Source organism: Diorhabda carinulata, chromosome 1 (genome assembly GCF_026250575.1).
Source record: "Diorhabda carinulata isolate Delta chromosome 1, icDioCari1.1, whole genome shotgun sequence".
Classification (NCBI taxonomy): Eukaryota; Metazoa; Arthropoda; class Insecta; order Coleoptera; family Chrysomelidae; genus Diorhabda; species Diorhabda carinulata.
The window spans coordinates 15752796-15771990 of NC_079460.1; the positions used below are offsets into that span (position 1 = coordinate 15752796).

General features: G+C 33.2%; 1 protein-coding gene and 1 long non-coding RNA gene across 5 annotated transcripts in view; one reads left to right on the forward strand and one right to left on the reverse strand.

The window, feature by feature from the left end:
- The window catches only part of LOC130902398 (uncharacterized), a 124153-nt gene that overhangs the window by 82774 nt on the left and 22184 nt on the right, over nucleotides 1-19195 (forward strand). The gene's annotated exons all lie outside the window — the stretch shown is intronic.
- Nucleotides 1-19195, reverse strand: part of LOC130902356 (insulin-like receptor) — a 150154-nt gene that overhangs the window by 28106 nt on the left and 102853 nt on the right. For all 4 annotated transcript variants that reach the window (XM_057814468.1, XM_057814459.1, XM_057814452.1 and 1 more), the window contains one exon: nucleotides 6732-7462. In XM_057814468.1, coding sequence (XP_057670451.1) covers nucleotides 6732-7462 — 731 coding nt within the window. The remainder of the gene's footprint in view (nucleotides 1-6731; nucleotides 7463-19195) is intronic.

Here is a 19195-nt window from a genome sequence, read left to right on the forward strand (position 1 = left end):
TAAAAATCTATTTTTACACGCAACCAGCCTGGCCCAGAGATGCAAATCAGTCTTGGGTTTATCTAGGCAACCAGGCCTGGTCTAGGCTTGCAAACCAAGCGAGGGACATTGTAATCATCCCACAGTCCCACCAAGTAATATCCTATATGGGAAGAGCATGTAACATCGTGTCATCTTTAAACGCAGATCGAAGTTAAATTTATAAAACTAGCTCTCTACGCTAGGATCTCATTTATTGTTTATTACGATTCCCAGGAACATTAATTTACTCTATACTACTCTATACTCTATACTTTTAACCGCTGTGGAGTTTTAAAACTAGATACCATATTAATTTTTTGTTGTATTGAAATACCAGGTGGGATTTTGAAATTAGGTAAATTGTTTGGGACCATAATTTGTTGAAATAAGCAATGACAAGTTTGAGCACTTTCTGAAACATGGATCTTATGCTTACGCATTACGTTTTATTTAAAAGATACCAAAAAGGCTCTCGAAATGTTAAAATTCGGTTATGGTAATGTAGTTATTTAGAAGACTGTACGAGTGATGAAATCGGTCAGTTAAGGATGAGGGTCGATTGAGACATCCTTCCACTGCAAAAATAGTCGACTGGATTATTGAAACATTTACGAAAAGATGTACGAAAAAAGAGACATAGCCACAAGTAGATTTTACTTCGCGAGTTTTTGGACGGTGTTTCATTAATTTGTGGTTTTATACAGCAAATTAAATAAAGAGAAATAAAGAAAATTTGTTAAAAAATAAAATAAAGAACATTGGCAGGTAAAACAATTTTTATTTTCCATAATTCTATTAATTTCAGTTGGTGAACTTTTACATTGTAGTATTTATTCTATTTCTTATTTGTTCTTCCTCGTATAAACGCTATAGGAGCTTTCTATAAGGCGAACTTTTATATTGATTATGCTGTTAAATCCAATTCTAGGTTCCGTTCAAAAAATTAACCTTTCTAAAGTTGACAACATTCCATAGATGGCTCAAACGTATGTACTCGTACGATTTAAATTAAAAACTCATTTCACGACAAAACAAATGTATGTACATGGTTGTTTAAGGCGGCCACGTGTGTGTGGGACCAAACCGAAGAAGTAGTCTGTTCGGTTATTCAGCTATCAGAGGCATGTTTTAGGAATTATATTTCCAATTTCTCGGTGTGGAATTATTGTTGAATATTTCATGTCTTCAGAATTTCTTGTTGTTGTTAGGAATTAAAAATTTATAGTTATCGCTCATGAAGTGAAGTAAAACCAATTACAACAGAAAGCATATTAAACTTCTTGTTTTTTTGTCAATTTTTATTTAGTTTCAGATAAAATATACTCATTGAATAAATTTATATATAAATATAATCATAAACCGGTGTTTACTTGCTGTGTGCCAACTCCGGGCGACAGAAATCCCGAATATTTATCTAGCTTTTATTTTGTTAGAAATTTGATAAAAAATCCATGCCACTCTTTTCTAAATTTAGTTATAAGAAGTTCGACTCTTATCAACACCACGGTGCAGTGATTTTCAGGATTGAAACTACAGTTTGGAAAACACAAAAAGAGAATGGTGTACCAAAGTGCATTGATTTCTTTCAAGAAGACTTAATTCACCGCAATCTTTATGGGATGTATGCAGAACAAAAAGTGCAAACGTTAAAGTCACTTTCACGGAGACTGTTCCGGGAAACTGATGGTGAGATGAGATCAAAAGAATAAACAAACTGTAAGATAAAATAGAGTCTCAGCAAAAACTCAGAGTAGACAATAAATACAACTAGATTGGAAAACCGAACGATAATCTACCTATATGAGACTTGGTACGACACCCATGATACACCCAGTAAAGGATAGGATGATGGTTCAAAAAATGTTACATGAAAGCTTCGTCCAAAAAAGGAAAAAGAATAACCATTCCTCATACGAGGTCAGAAATGTCTGTTTTTAGCAGCCAAGAATATACCTTTTTGGTGCGAATATGGCATATATTTCCACGGAAGTTATAATGTTAGGAATTGTAAGAATTTATAATTTTTCAAAAGAACACGTTTGGGGCAGAATTGCAAAGAAAGCAGGTCACGAAGTAATACGGTTTCCACAGTAGTGTGATCAAGTTGATAAAGACAGAAGATGTAATGTGACAGTTGGAAACTGTAGAAAGTGTATTCAACACGTGAAAGAATTTAGAACCCTTATAGATGTATGTACGCAAATATAAATAGTTTAGAACTCGTAAAAAAACTTATGATAGATTTGCCTGATAGTAGCGATAACGAAATTGAGCTAAATAATAGTAAAATAAATAAAATGTTTTTTATGTATCTATGTATTGAATGTATTGATATATTGTTCCGAACAAGCTTGCGAAATGGGTCCTTAGGCCGGTCCTATCCTGCTACAATGGATTTTTAAAATTCAGCGAATTCGCGCGGCGTCTTTCATCTGTTTCTAAAAAAATGGCGGACGCGCCTTTGATGTTTCCTTTTATAAATATTTATTATAGCAGAATATTTTCAGAATAATTTCTAGGAAAGTCTATTTATTTATTTATTTTGTTTCTTTTTGTTCTAGAACTTTGTAGGTTTCTATTTAGGTATATAAATGATTTGTGTAAACACAATAAGTTAGTTTTAAATAAATAGTCGCAGTGAAAAGAACGAATTAGTGAAAGTGATCGCAGAAATTATTCAAGTGATATTTATAATTAAATTATAAGTTAAGTGTAGATTTAAGATTTAAAATTCAACAGTCCCTTCATATTAAAATTTCAAATCTAACAATAATATAACAATGTAAACTAAATATATCCTTTACTGAAATCATATAAATAATATTAAAGGGTTTTTTACAATATAGGGAAATTACCAGTGGTTATATTATAATAGGCACTTTCTTATACAGGGTGTTTCTATATTCGACCGACAACGCTCTACAGCAGGGAGATCTCAATAAATGATTCATTTTGATATAGGAATACTAACTCTTACGGGGCCTAGTTCCTGAGGTATAGGGTGTTCAAAATTTTAAATCAAAATAAAAAATTTGCCATAAATCAAAACGCCTTAATTTTTTTTTTTCGAATTTGGTGACCAATATGCAACTTAATGAAGTAATATTTCGATATAAACAAACTTTGGAAAAATTTAGCCAGTGGCGCGCTGTCAGGGTTAGTTGTTACTTTTATCCTCCTATTTTTTACGCTCCTACTGGAGCAAATTCTTTTTTTAATTTTGTTTCAAATTGCCTGATTATTTTTAGTTAAAAAACTAATAACCTTTTATAGAGCTAAAATGAACGGTGTTGTCAAAATTTGCGTCTAAACAAAAGTCTGTTAGCACATAAGTAATTACAAATTATATCATTATTATTCATTCAATTTTGAGTAATGATTAAGCGTAAGTAGTTCAAAACAAATAAAAATTAATCAATTTCAAACAAAAATGTATTATAATAATATCAAAATTGGCAATGAAAATAAGAAAATAAAAATAATAATAGTACATAATAAATTTAAACAACACTTTATTACAACAATAACAAAATTGACAAGTTAAAATAGTTGTTCAAACTGTTGCCGCTTACTTCAATACACTTATTAGACCGTTTTGTCATCGAAAAACGTGTCTTTGAGAATAAATCTGGTTGGGATTGAATGATTTGTGCCGCAGATTGAATTCTAACTATTAAGGTCCGTTTACACGAGTTTAGTGAGCAAGTATTTAGTTAAGTGTTTAGTTAATTTTAAGCCGTGTGAACAGACAGTTTAGTGTCTAAATCTAAATTAACTAAACACTTAACTAAATACTTGCTCACTAAACTCGTGTAAACGGGCCTTTAGATCCTGTTCAGATTCGATTATTGTTTCGTACACTAAGGACTTCATATAGCCCGTTATAAAAAAATCGATAGGAATTGTATTGTGAAAAATACTACACATATACTTATCTGACAGTTGTATACTTAAAAGTTCCTTACTAAATTGAAATATTGTTATAATATCAAATTCAGTGTTTTTGGTTTTAAAATAGCACCCTAAAATCTGGCCGAGTTTACATGTACGAATTTTGCATTCCAAATTTCTTTGGTGGAAGTAACCACACCAAAAGGTCATCTACCTGCTACCTGGCCGAATTTACTACCGTCCATATAGATTTGGTGGAATGGCATGTTTGACTCATTCATGGAATCAAGAGATTTTCTTGGGTACACAGTCTTAATAAGAAAAAGTTTTTTGTAAACGAACTTGCATTTATCACATGATAACGATGTCATAATATTCTTATTAGTGTTTGTAGAAAATTGATAACAAGTGCGTTTAAATTATTGTCAGATGTCGTTTTTACTGATTAGGTACATCCTTGAAAAATGATTATTACGTTGAATAATATTTTATAAAATAGTTCGTGAACTTGAACGCCAAGCCGATTACATCAATAAATATACCTAACTGTTATTTTTTTATTACAAGTACTAATTATGAAGGTTAGTTGAGCTGAACAGAATATAAAATTATAATTATACAAATTACTTTTGCAATAATGTTATACAAAGACCAACTGCGAAGACGTTAAGATTAATAAAGAAGTTTTATATCTTGTTGGGACAATTACACTGAATATACAGTGTGTACTTAGGTTGAAATCATATAGAAAATTTTTACGGAAAATATTTCTCGATAAAAAGTTTTGCATAATCTGAAATTTCAAATGCATTCATCAAATATGAATACGGGGGTTTTAGAAAATATGAGTGAAAATAACGAAGAATATTATAGTTATTGAAATGAAGCTTTTTATGGGACACTATAGGAGATTTGGCATGAGAGTTAACTCGTAGAGCTACCAAATCTGTTAAGCTCCTCGTCTTTTTCCAATTACCATTTGCTTAAGCAGAGATAGGCGGAAAAAGTTGACGAAGATGGGCACAAAGAGGAAACGAAGAGAATAGTCGCCGGCATTGTCTATTGAGGTTCTGCATATAAGCCAATCGGTATTTACATTATTCATTTAATATAAAATTTAGGCCTAGTAGGGCTAATAAATGGGAGTTGTTTATTCAGATGTTTGTTATATTTTATTTTGTCAACTCAATAATGTCATTATATTTATTATTCGATTAATAATCCTCAAATTCATTAAGATCGTTGGAACAATTTTAAAGAATTTACGTGTGGAAATATTTTTTTAATACAAAAATGGTTATAAAAGGTGATACAAAAAAAAGTTCACTTTTGTATTGATTATTGCGAGAATGCTTTTATCCGGAAGAGCGTGGGAGGTAAGTCAATGGGAGTCTGGCTTCAAAGAATTTAGTCGCTAAGGAGCGTTTCTAAGGAGCGAACAGTTACATTGCGCGTGAGAACGGTAATTCGACGACTGAAGTGTGTAAAAAATTCTGCAATATTCGTCTCTCAAATGATGCGTCAGCTTGTTCTATTGATTGGAAAATGGGTCGAGAATTTTGAAAAGATCCGAGCGGTCAAGGTCTTCTAGAACAATCGAAAACGTAGACAGTGTTAGTTTGTTCATTCTTGACTCGTCGCGAGCCTGACTTGTCTATTCGGAAGCGTGTTGCTGCTTTAAACGTGCATAAATCAGTTGGTGCAAGAATTGAAGCCTTACAATGCTGAACAGAGGCTTGACTTCATAAACCAGATGATTCAACGCACCGTTTACCAACAACTTGAATGAACGGATGCAGCTTACTTTCACATTAGCCTCAAGTGACTGTGTGGGCTGTGATATCAGCGCGAGGAAATATAGACCCTTACTTTTTTGAAGATGAAAGGGGAGGCACAGTTACAGTAAATTCAGAGCGTTATGTGCAGATGTTAGACGACTTCTTCGGGTATGAGCCGCAAGGATTTAATAATTATAATCAAAGAACATAGTTCCAGCAGGACGGAGCAACTTCACACATGTCCAATAGATCTCTGCCACGAGTTCGTTAAATTTTTCTTGGCAAATTAATCCTGAGGAGAGATGGCATAAGTTTCCTCCACGCAGTCTCGATTTAACACCTATGGACTTTTTGCTGTGGGATTATGTCATATATAAAGTTTACGCTAAAAAACCAAGTTCCCTGACAAGGGACATTAAAGGCAAATATCCGTCACGAAATACCTGCCGAGCTGTCATGGGCAATTTTAGTTCTCGATTAAATGATGCCGTGAGCGCAAAGATTTACATTTGGACGATGTTATTTTCAAGAAATAAAATCCCAAGTAATGTATTTTAATATGTAACAAACTTTTTATTAATAAACTCTTACTATGGAAGAACTCAAAAAATTCAGGACTTGATACAAAATTTTCAGTTATTGTCATTGAAGATACAAAAAAATGTATGCGTGAGTCAAAAACGCGTCAGAAGTGAAACTTTTTACGTTATTAGAAAACTGTCAGTGAATGCGTAACAAAAATACATTACAGTGAAGAAAAGTTGACTTGAAAGTAAACATTAAATAGTGCTTAGAACTCTGGCCTTTAGAATACCTAAATAATTTTATTTGATAAATAAAATAACTAACTGAGTAAAATTCATATATTATAAACCTAGTATTCAACAAAATTTTTACATCTCAAGATTCATTTTGAGTTTTGGACCATAAAAAGATATTATCACATTTTTTATTGAAAAAACAATAATAGAAAAAAAATTCTATACGGTTCTACATTCACATACTAAGAAAAAGCATCTTATTTATACATAAATTACTTACCGAATAGAGGTCTTTCGGACAACTTGTCCTGCAACTTTTTTGTGAACCATGTCCATAACTAATGTGGGGACAAACTGTACAAATATTTGGGTTTTCGTCGCTGCAGGCTAAACAGCTTTCGTCGCAACATTGCAAATTATTATTACATGACCTGCATTTTCCAGGGCATTTTTTCTGGCAGTGATTTTTATTCCAACACAAATACCTCTCCTTTCCATCGGAATCAGTCACAGTTGGACAGCTCATGGTAGTGTTTCCGTTTACTACAGTAGAAGGACACACAGGACACTCATTTTCCGGCTTGAGACTCTTAATAAAGTTTTTCGAACTCTTATCTTTAACAATACTATCCCAGTCTATGGTATGTACAAAACAGAGCGAGGGATTCTTGTCGATGTGCACTTGTCCATGTATGATATCTGTGAGGGAATGCAATCCGATTTCTTGGAGCGTTGACATTTCAAATATTACAAATGAATGATCGAGGAAAGTCGATTGTCCTCGAATAACCGTTAAATTAGGGAAAAGCTGACCCACACTCCTAAGCCCATTTACTCTATATAATAATAAATAATCTGTAATTTCAGTCAATAAAGGGAAACTAATCTTTGACATCTCAGTTTCGTTCACATTATCGAACAGAAGGATTGAAAGAAACCCTTCAATAACTTCACAATTTTCTAGTTTCTTGAATGATTCCAATGAATTTCGAATATCCATGCTTGAACAAACTGAAACAAAAAGGATACACGTTAATGAAAAAGCAAAAACTCCACTAAGAAAAAAAATTATTATTAAACAATGAAATATAGTATACATTTGGAATAAAATACAATAAAATTAAAAATTGTGTTTGAAGACTGAATTTAGTTGGAAAAATCCAAATCAAGAACGTTTAAAAAGGTAAAAAGGGGCTATTTGCCGGTTGTGTCTTAAATTTAATATTCAAGCCCTGGAGCAACAGTATCTCCACCATTATCAGAAAAATGCGGTTTTGCATTATCTTGTTGTACGTAAGTTGTTGTCTTTTTAGTCTTTTTATACGTAGGCGAAATTTAGTTTTGATTGCGGATTTCCCAGTATTATATCTTTACAATGTACAGCTGTAACAGGTCCCATATTTTTTTTATTATCCCTTTAGCTCTGGAATTTCTTTGAGCCGGTGCTTGATATACAAATGACCATAATCTAATTTCACCATCAAAATGAAGCTTTCGATGAGTATCTTAGCGTGGTGGAGCCACTGCATCCATAAGCATTAATTTCGTAATAAATATTTCAACTTTGCAGTTTCTCTTCGTTTAGAATTAAGTAATAAGGGCATTTAGTTTTAGTAAAGTATAACCATTTAAATCATCAAAAAGAAAATATCCGTTTGTTTCTAGTATATTTACCTGTAGATTTTCTTTGAAAATGCTTTTCCGATTTAAATATATCAAACAAAGTTGATTTTGGAATACCGATTGCGGAAGAAAGATTGTGAAGCGTTCCTCGACGATTATTCTAAACTGGACAGAATTAACGCACCAATCATATTTTTCTCGATATTATTTATTTATTGTTAACTTACTGTACGACAAGTAGGCCATGGTCTTTGTGTGACAGTTGTTATTTAAGTTAACTATAGTATCACATAATCTTGTTTTGACAGTAATTCGTATTAAACTTCGTTTTGACTAAAACTGTATTAACATTTTCTTAAAAAGTGCTGATTAAAGCAAAGTTTCTGTTAGAAGCAAGCTTTTGATTGTAATTGTTTTTATTATACGCATGTTAGGAAGTTCATTTGAGAATATATCAAGTAAAAGAATGTACCGCCAAAAAAATTTGTCAATGGAGGAGGCAGTGCGAGGATCTACTCTCCTGAATGAAGGATATTCAATGCGATATGTTGCTGGTTTGTTAGGAGAACATCATTCCAGTATCAGTCGCATAGTGAGGCGACATCATGGAACGGGATCGTACCATAGAAGACTAGTTCAAGGGCAAATCCGTTGCACTAATCAAATGGATGATCGTTGTTTGAGACAACGTGCTCTCAGAACCAGAAAAGTCACCAGCAATCTGCTAAAAAATGAATTATCAGATGTTCGAAATATCGTCTCTAACGGTTACATGTTTACATGAAGCAGTGTTAAGCAACAGAAGACCACCCAAAAAACTTTTGCTTACCAGAGAACACAAAGTTCAGAAATTAAATTTTGTAAGACTACATCAGAATTGGATCATCAATGATTGGAAACGGGTTCTGTTCTTCGATGAAACTAGAGTTAGCCTAAAAGCTCCAGATGGACGTGAGCGTGTCTAGCGAAGGCAAGGATAAAGGTTTGCCAGTTATAATATCTCTCCTAAAGTGCCTTTTAGTGGTAGTTCTAAAATGTTTTAGGGATTTAGGAATTTGCTTCGATTCCTTACGGAATCGGTCCCTATACGTACGAAGTCTATGATTGCCCAATATTACTTAGACAACATTATTGTCGAACATGTAATGACTTATGCTCCGTTTGTTAGGCCTAATTTTTTATTAATGCAGGATAACGCTTGACCCTACGAGGCTAGACAGGTTATTGGCTACATACATGATGTCAATATCCCTTTATTAGAGTGGCCATCTAACAGTCCAGATATGAATCCTATAGAAAATCTATGGGACTATCTTAATCGAGGATTCGAAGTCTTAGTTCCTCTGTTTCTAATCATTACCAACTCATAGTCGCTATTGAAGAATGGGAGAATATACCGCAAACTTGTGTTAAATATTTGATATCAAGCATGCCGCGACATGAATGCAAGAAGTAGAGGTATTAGGGTTGACCCACATGTATATATTATCTTTTACTGATTTTTTTCATTTTGGAGGTATTATAGCTTATTTATGCATTTCCAACGAAAACAAACATTTATGGATAAAATAAGGCAAATTAAGGTTATGTTAAGGTTATATTCTACTAATTTGTAGGTCTTCATTATTATTTCAATGTAACTTAGTTCTATTTTGTGTTTATATTGTAAATATTTAGATTAATTGGAGTGGTGCGTTAATTTTGTCCAGGAGTTTACATATCTAAATTAGAATAATCTTTACGTTTTCTTCCGCATTTTTTTTCCATTTTTTGAAAAACATCAGCGTCAATGTTTCCCCTTCTCTGTATTAAGCTTTTGTTGTATGCTAAATTCTTCTTACGGTTAGCCGGGAGAGTTGAAATGCAGTCGCAACGTCTTTGATTGCACCTTTCATGTGCTGTAATAATTTCTTTGAAATGAGGTTGTTTTGTGGTTAATTGTTTATTTTTAAAATCTCTTCTTTCGAAGTTTATAAAGTCTTCTTCGGAATTTTTAATATTGATTTTGCAGCAGTACCAATTTTATTTATTATGGATGTAATCATTTGTTTGCTATATTCACAAAATTATGAACGATAGAGGTAAGGAGAAACATCTTGAATGGAGGTAAAGCTAAAAATGTGTCCATCTGTAAACAACAAGTTATTGTTCGAAGACTCACCATAATAGCGCTAGTGTAGCAAATGGAAGAAATGATATGAATTCAGTTATCAACAGAGTGAAGTGTGTTGGGTTGAAAAATTCGAAATTTTACTTGACTTATTTAGTTGAGAAATATTTGGTGGAATTTAATAACTATAACCTCAAAATTTTTCAGAAAATGTGGCTATTGACATTGAAAATGCATTTCTATTTTAGACGTTATTGTTACTTACTATCCGTATATTATATATTTTAAGTCAAATTTTTGAATAGATTTGTATATTGAAAGTTTTGTTAAAATTACTTTTAAATAAGAATTGAATTTACTATTCTACTCTAATAATTTCTGGCACTGTTTTAAAAATATTTCCACATGTTACTGAAGCACCACCTTAATTTGTTCCCTTTCAATCAGGGATGTAAGGGAAGTGATTATATCGAAACCGAAGTAGGGAGCCGAGTTTTGAAATTTGAGTTGTTGGAGTCTGATCCGGAATCGGAGACAGATAAGATTTCTGCTGTACTCTGCCCATTTGTGTATTCTTTTTTGACAGCTACCTTAAAATGTTACTTTTGTTTTTACCTAATGGTCAAGGTATTGTAGCAATATAGATTTATAACGACCAAATTCATCATGAAGTTTTAATATTATCGGGAAATAGTAACACGATCTGTTTAAAAATTATATTAAACTGCTAAACAATCATTTTCCTTGTTTGTACATTTAGGAGCCGGTTCAATAGAATAAAATATACAAATATATTTAAGCTTCTTCAATTTCAGTAATAGAAAATAAATGTAAAAGTTGTAAATTAAATCACATGAAATGATTTGAAAAGAAGCAAATAAAACAAATTAAACTTTATTTAAATTAAATTTCCTCATTTGTGATTTCCCATTCTTTTAATATTTCATGAATTTCTTCTTGGATTAGGTCTTCTGTATGTCTTCCGTTGAATGTGTGACATTTCAAAATAACTTCAGCTCTATTAAATTCTTCATTTATGCCGTACACTATTAGACTTAATAACAGTTGTAAATGAAATTTTGTCATTTCCTTAACTGATAATTCGACACCACGAACTGCCTAAGCCGTCTAAATCCAATGCCTACGAAATTGAGAGGGAAGATGTTGCCAACAAACATTTCAGAAATCAATCTATATATAATTTCCATTGATTAAGACTTAGATGTACACAATTTGTAATTCTTCATCGAAGTATCTTTGATTAGTTTTTTGGCTGCTTGAAGAGGCGTTGAAGTCAAAGGCCCTTTTCAATTCAGTTTCTAGTTTATTCAATTCTTGTTCAGAAGTATTTTCACATTTTGAATTACGTTTTAACGATGTGGTAGTGGTAGACACTTTGACACATTGAAGAAGTTCCAAATAACGCTTGTTTTTGGTTTCATTATTAGAATTATTAGAATTAAATGTCACACATTATATAAAAACACACAACACTCATCAGAAATTCAAGTGTAAAAAAACAAATACAAAATGACCAGTGAAGAAGTAATAAACAGAAAGTGATTCTCTGTATGAAAAGTATAAACCTGTTGATACACTACGCGCTGCTTATTTCACCCTCCAATTTTAATCTCCGATATAAAAGTATCAGAAATGAAGTCGAAATCGGAGATTCAATATAAATCGGAATCGAAGTCGAATCTCCGTAAGATCCCTACTTTTAACGTACACTGATGGCTCTCCTCACCTCTACACTCCATAACGATAATCTACGATTTTTTTTTAAATGTATACCATAGGTTTGGACGAAGGGAGTATGTGATTATAAAAATACAAAGAATTTTCTAAATTGATTCATATGAAAATAAATGTCTGTAAATTATTATTGTTTTTATAAATTTCTAAATATATATAAATAATTGCTACTTTTTCATATATTAGAATTGAAATTTTGACGGAAAATCTTTGTATAGTTGAAGTGATTGTTTTTAAATAAAAAAAAAAAGAGAAAAATAACAATAGAAAGCATATTTGCTCATGCAACAGTTACTATAGTATTTGCCGTCTTTTGCATTTTTATTTTTCACAAAATTAAGAAAAACTGAAAGACGAATTGTCCTGTTTCAAAAATTCGAAATAACTAATATTTATAAGCGTACTAAATGACGTAGTTAGTCACCTTTTTTTGTTTTTTTCGACTCGTGCTAATACGATCAAATAATAATTTTTTTAACCTTATCAACCTACATACATAATGTTTCGTCAACTTTTTTGCAAATTATTAATTCGTGGTTTCAATCCTTATGTCCATTGTTTTTATTAATATCTGATCAAATAATTATTAATGGAACGTCCCTTCTGCGTTATTATTATTATTAATATTCTATATATATAATAGATTTTATAGTTTGAACGTTTCAATTCAAGAATTGAACTTCTCGTGCTCAATTAAACGCCAAATTCATAAACAAACTACATTCTACTTTCAAACAATCCAAATAGCTTCAAAGTGAAAATTGTTGAGACACAGACAATTTGCATCGTGAACGCCACTCTTGAAATAACCTGCAGTGGAAACTGTTGGTGTTGGTTGCAACAAAGCGTTCATTCTTTGAGATTTAAGATTACTTTACACTGGAGACCGTTCGATTCAGGCAGAGGAATTTGACCGAGACAAGAATGTCTGTCCCCTTTCTCCTGTATCTGTAAAGTCATCGGCTGGTTGTGGTTGTACCGCACTTTTTGATTATATTTGCAATAACCTGAATTTTACTGAACGCAATTTCCATTCAGACCGTTCAGTTATTCAAGAGTGACGACAGAATCGGAGCAAGCTCACAATTAAATGGTATACAGGGTGTCAATAAAAGGTTGAGAAATATTTTCTCTCTCCTGGCATAAAAATAAGTTAATTTATCTAATTTTGTGGAAACCAGAGGCGTCTTTACCTATGGTGTAGGAGGTGCGTTGCACCGGGGCGTCGCGAATTCAAGGGCGCCCGAGTACCCGGGAATTTCGATGTAAATGCACCAGCGATGTGATGGCGGTATAATCTGACGTATTCACGAAAAAAGTACTCCAATTTGCATACTTGCATTTTGCATGGCGTCGAGAGCTCTTCATTAATAAAAGTGTCTTATTTTAGTAAAAGGAGGCTCGGCTCGCATCAGCGGCTTTTACAATATAATTATGGTAATAGTGAGTTTGCATCGTTACCGAAAAGCGCTTACTGGCACCTGTTTTGATTTGTTTGAAAACACCCTATTATCGTTGCGAACTTTTCTTTTCAGAAATAATAAACCATCATTTTGCGTAAGTAAGTAAGCCTTAACGGAATGCACCAAGTATTGTATTTGAGTGATTCATGCTGACACAATTAATGCGACTTTTATACAAGAGTGATAGTGATTTTGAGATTCTAAATACCTTTAAATACCTATTTTCTTGAAATTTTTTTATTTGTTAATCCTGATATAATGCGAAACAAAACTTCAAAAGGTAAGTTCAAATGGTTTAATATGTTATACCTACTATCGTAACATTTGATCAACTAAGTTTTTTTTTTAATTTAATGTACCTCGACACTTCTGGTCATTGGCACACAAAAACCACCAAAAGATACATAAATTAAATGGACTGTTACAAAATCTATTACTATATATAAATTACATTAATTATATTTTCTGAAGCAGTTTGGTAACTTTAAGGAAATTTAGGACTTAGTGATTTCTGTCGGGCAGTTCATTGTCTTCTTTTCTGTAGTTAGTGAGGATGTAGTCAACAGACACCGGAACGTGACAACTTGTGAACGACTTTCTATCGACAACAAATAGTCGTGAGTTTTGTGTGGTTGATGCGGAGTTTTCTTATTGTCAAAGCTCCTCTTCTACTCAAAAAGTTTAGGGGCAGGCGAGAAGTAGATTTGTAGATGTTAAGAAATGTTGAAGTACTCTTGCTCCATATATCACTCCAAGATTCTTTGATGAAATTTTTGAGGTCTTCAGATCAGTGGCAAGCTGAACTGGGGTTTCAAGAGTATTCTCGGAGGCTTGAAGCCAGATGAGATAGACTATTATATCAAGAGCAATGAGAGTTTGGTATATGTCGTGAATGTTTAGGACTATTGGATGGTCGGTGAATATGGTTTTAATTTACTGTATGGATGAAAGAGAGTCAGTACATATGGGGATACGTTCCTCGGTGGCATTCAAAAACCTAAACGCTTAGTGTGATTAGACATTAAAAAAGAAAGACAAAACAGTGGAGTTACGACTGAGGTCAAATTGGGTAGAAACTTAATAGTATGTAGGTATGTTGAATAAATCGAATAAGGTATTAAATCTGAAAGTTTTAGAGCTGATTCAAAAAATTACTACATACAAATAGATAATACTAAAAAATATGATTGAAACAAACAATACTTTTTGAAATACCTATACCTATCGAGTATAGGAAATAACTAATTATTTTTTGTACGAATTTGCGTAAATTATACTTAATCGATTTTTATTATTCTTTTAACTACTATTGTCCATTTGTTTAGGTACTTGAAAAAATTTATGTTGAAATATATGTATTCAAAATAAATTACACTCCATTTCACATTGAATTGGTAAAGTGTAAACATTTTGATACGAAAAGTGTATATTCCAATGAAAAATGTATCAAGATTGTTTAAGTTTTTAAAAATATCTACACAAATGAACTACCTATAGATATACGATGCATATTTTTTAAGTAAGTACCGTTTTGCGATTCCGCCGCAGCAACCCCAAGGTCGCCGTTCCGCACATGCGCGCTGGTTACCTACATCTTTTGTCTTCGCCATTACAATCTGATTATTCATTGTGTACGTTGTTTACTGAGTGTTTAAGATGCCTCCGACAATCGTGAGTCCCGCCGATTGTGTAGTACGGGCTGTTATACGATTTCTTAGTGCTAAAGGCGTAAAACTGATCGATATTCATCGTGAGATCTGTGAATGTTTACGGACAATTTCTGCCCGGAACATCATGTGCAGTTTTATGGAACAGACAAGGAGTATTGCTAGTGGAGTTTAGGCCTCGTAATGAGACAATCAATGCATCGTCTTATTGTGAGACATTGAAGAATCTGCGTCGTGCAATCCAGAACAAAAGACGTGGCAAGTTGAGTAAGGGTATCGTTTTGCTGCATGACAATGCCCGTCCACATGTGGATAATCGGTCCAAAGATCTCATCAAATCTTTTCAATGGGAAACTCTAGATCATCCTCCCTACAGCCCTGATCTGGCGTCCAGCGACTACCATTTGTTCCTGCACTTGAAGAAACACCTGGGCGGTCAGCGTCTTTAAGACGATAACGAAGTCAAACAGTTGTGATACAGTGGTTAACAAGTCAGGCGGCAGAATTTTATGAGGAGGATATTCAAAAACTGGTGCCACGTTACGACAAGTGCCTCAATATTCACGGAAATTATGTAGAAAAGTAGATTAAGGTACAGGCTTCCATGTAAAAATAAAATTGTTGCGATATTTTAGCACTTCTTTTTTTTCCAAAACGATACTTAAAAAATATGCCTCGTATTATTCAAAATTAACATAATAGATACTTTTAAGTATACACACATTACATAACTTTTTTATTCATTTTAGACGTCTGATAAAGATTGTAAAACGGAACCTTCTGGTGCAAAGAATAGAAAAAGAAAAATGGAGAAGGAAGAAAACACTGGTTCCATTAAAAAATTTCTACTTTGACCTCGTCCATCCTGGGATGAAAATTTGAAAATATCTACAAACCATCCGCCGCTATTGTCTTCGTCATCTGTAGTAATTGGAGAACAGACGTATTATCTTCTTATGCCAACGCATCTCCTGAGTACCTACTTCGAGAAGATGTAATTAATGATCTCGCGTTACGGCCACAGATATTCTCCGACCAACAGAGGATGTTTTTAACTGAGCGTAGACCAGTACAGATAGAACAGAGTTCCTTTTCTTTAAATAGTTAAAACATATCTTTTTCAAATAGTTATTATACTAAAAAGCTTTTAAATAATAAAACTGTTCTAAGAAACGGAGTGCATCGATTGATTCAGTATTTTGCGTATATGTAATACTCCCATATGGACAGTTTCTATAAGGGAAAGGTGTTCTGACTAAGTGAAACAAATAGTGTATCATTCTCTCTCTCCTCCGGGCGCTTCAGTTGGTTCCGCGCATCTTTTGCGCGCATGAAGCATGTGCAGTATAGATAAAGTTCTCGAACGAAAGTGCTGATAGCACTTCTCTTAATGGCTATACAGGCAGCATTTGTCTAGAGCTTTAGGACGTCATGAAAAGAGCGATGGTCATCTATCAAATTACATTAAAAACTGTAATTTTTAAAGCAACACCGGTAGATTTCTTGAACCAGGCTGTAATTGAACGGAAAAAGAAACGTTGGATGGCAGTAGTGGAATTAATTAATATTTTAACGCGACAATGTCTGGCTTTACGTGTCTAAAAGATTGCATGATTCTGACAACGGTAATTTTTTAAAGTTTGTTGAGAACACCTCTACTTTTGATAGTATACATGCGGAACACATTGCCCTTATGTGTAGATGTGAATATGTTTTTACTTATTTTTTTTTATATAGTTGGCCTGGATAATGACTGTACCATTGTTTATTATTATCCCTCAAAACCGTTACTTGCCGTGTTCGTGTTATCAAATCGCTGTGTCGAATACCTAACCTGGAGAATAAGTACATCCCTACTACTTGCATCATTTTTATACTAGAAGTTGTTTTTATGCATTTACAACCGAATGTAAGAGTTCACTTCCGGCCTTTGTATTATGGTTAATGTTGGAATAGTTATGTAACATTTTCATGGCTAGAAAGCCATTAATTTTGAAAACAAACGTTAAAACTATTTGTGACATTTTTCAACATTCTCTAATTACAATATACTTAATTTTAAGAACGTGTAACCCTTTTACAATTTGTATTATCTCTAGATGTGCCTATACGTCAAATTTTTTGTTTGTTCATGCAATATAATACATTTTTCGATGTTCATATTATTATCGGGTTTAGCACTTGAAGGAATAAGTGATTATGTGAGCAAACAGCACTTGTCTACTGGAAACTAAATCTGGTACCACACGTTGGACGCTGGTATGGAGGCATGGTGTAATCGTAGTGCGTATGTAATTCGACGAATGTTTTGCTTTTAATGTTGCATGGGAAAATTAGCCATGGAAAGTCGGTTTTTTGACCCGCGTCAAGGGAGTATCCAACATCAAACGAAGTTGGAACCAACACTTTTGGTTCAACTACACACATTGCTTGTCCTCTTGTATGTGAATGCCACGCGTTTTGTATGAAAAACCAAAGTTACCAGTAACATCCAGTTTATTTTGAAAAAAATTATATCTGCTGTATACTGTTCATCACTTTATTGCCACATTTTCGTTTCTTAACTAAGTTCAGGTAAGGTTACAGCCTTTGCCCAATGTTTAGCCAACGTTGGAATGTGAATGTTGGCGCACATGTTGGACGTATTGTATAGTTGCAGCACTGCATCCAGTCTTCCTTCCAATGTTCAGCCGTACGTTTGAACGCGAATGTTGGCGCAAACGTTGTACGCATCATATACTACTAGCTTAAGAAATATTAACTGTGTAAGTTCAGTAAACAAGCAACGCTAGCAAAAACAATCCCATTGACGAAAATTCTATGGACAACTGTGGATTGAGCACTACAAATAACGCGGCATCACAGAAACACTGCGATTTTTTATGCTCTCTCTGAGGACAATTGAATTGATAATACACTTTTTATCTTTGGGAAAAACATTTTTGTATTACTATGAAACATAAATCAGTTCTCGAACAGCAATATTTCGTTATTTTCATCACGAGTTTTTTTCGAGAATTAGTTCCTTTGTATAACTTCTGTTTAAGGAAAAATTTTCTTCGTTTATCGATATTTTTTCCTTTTCGCATATTTTTAGGTCTGAAAATATTTTTCACGGAAGGCTAAATCAGGTGATTATGGTAGGTGAGGAAGCAATCCAAAGTTCGATTAATTATATTTAACCACTACTTTTATCCGACTTGTGATGCGATGCAATATATTATTGGGATAGAACCTTTTTTATTGTATGGGGCCGTTTCTTTCAAATTTCCTTCTTTAATCGGTCCAACAATTTACAGTAATAGCCACTGTTAAATGTTATTACATTTACATCGAATCAATGGAGGTAAAATATGACGTGTGTATCCCAAAATACAGAGGCTACAATGTTTCCAGCTTATTGTGGATTGGTTTTTGCTCGTTTCACACAACTGTTGTCTGGTCCATTCCATTAAGATTATTGCCGTTTTTATTTAGGTGTTTATTGGAAAATCCAAAATTCATCTATGTAGATGCAAAAAACCTTTTTAATTATGTCTAAAGTACTCGAAACGGCACTCCGAATCATCAATTTTTTGTGAAGAAGCGCGACACCCATTTATAAATAATCTTTTTCATTTTCATGTAGAAACATTTCCATTTGATATTCTCGTAATTCTCCATCACCATTATTAGGACTACTTTAAAATGTCCTTGTCATTAACCATTATCAACCCTATCAATTGGTTGATTTTCTTGGAAAATAGTCACCATAATACGTTTTAAGTTGAGCCTTTGCCTCAACGGTATTGTTTCCATTTGACAATAATCCTTAATCAACACATACAATTATTTTTCCATTGTTTGGAATAAACACAGGGGTCGTTCGAACAAATTATTGGAGGGAATGATTTCAAAATTTATCAGCTGTCGTTGGATTGTTCTATTTAGTAACCGTGGACTCGTTAGATTGAATGAGTAACTTTTATTTTAAAGAATCAAAATTAGTTCAATAAAGTAAAGGTTAGGTTACCGTCCATAAATCATGACTGCATTCTAGTTGATTTCAGCCATATATTTGTGTCAAAAACTGTTAAATATCATTTGGAGAGTAGAAAATGGAAAAGTACACTTCAGAAACATGAAA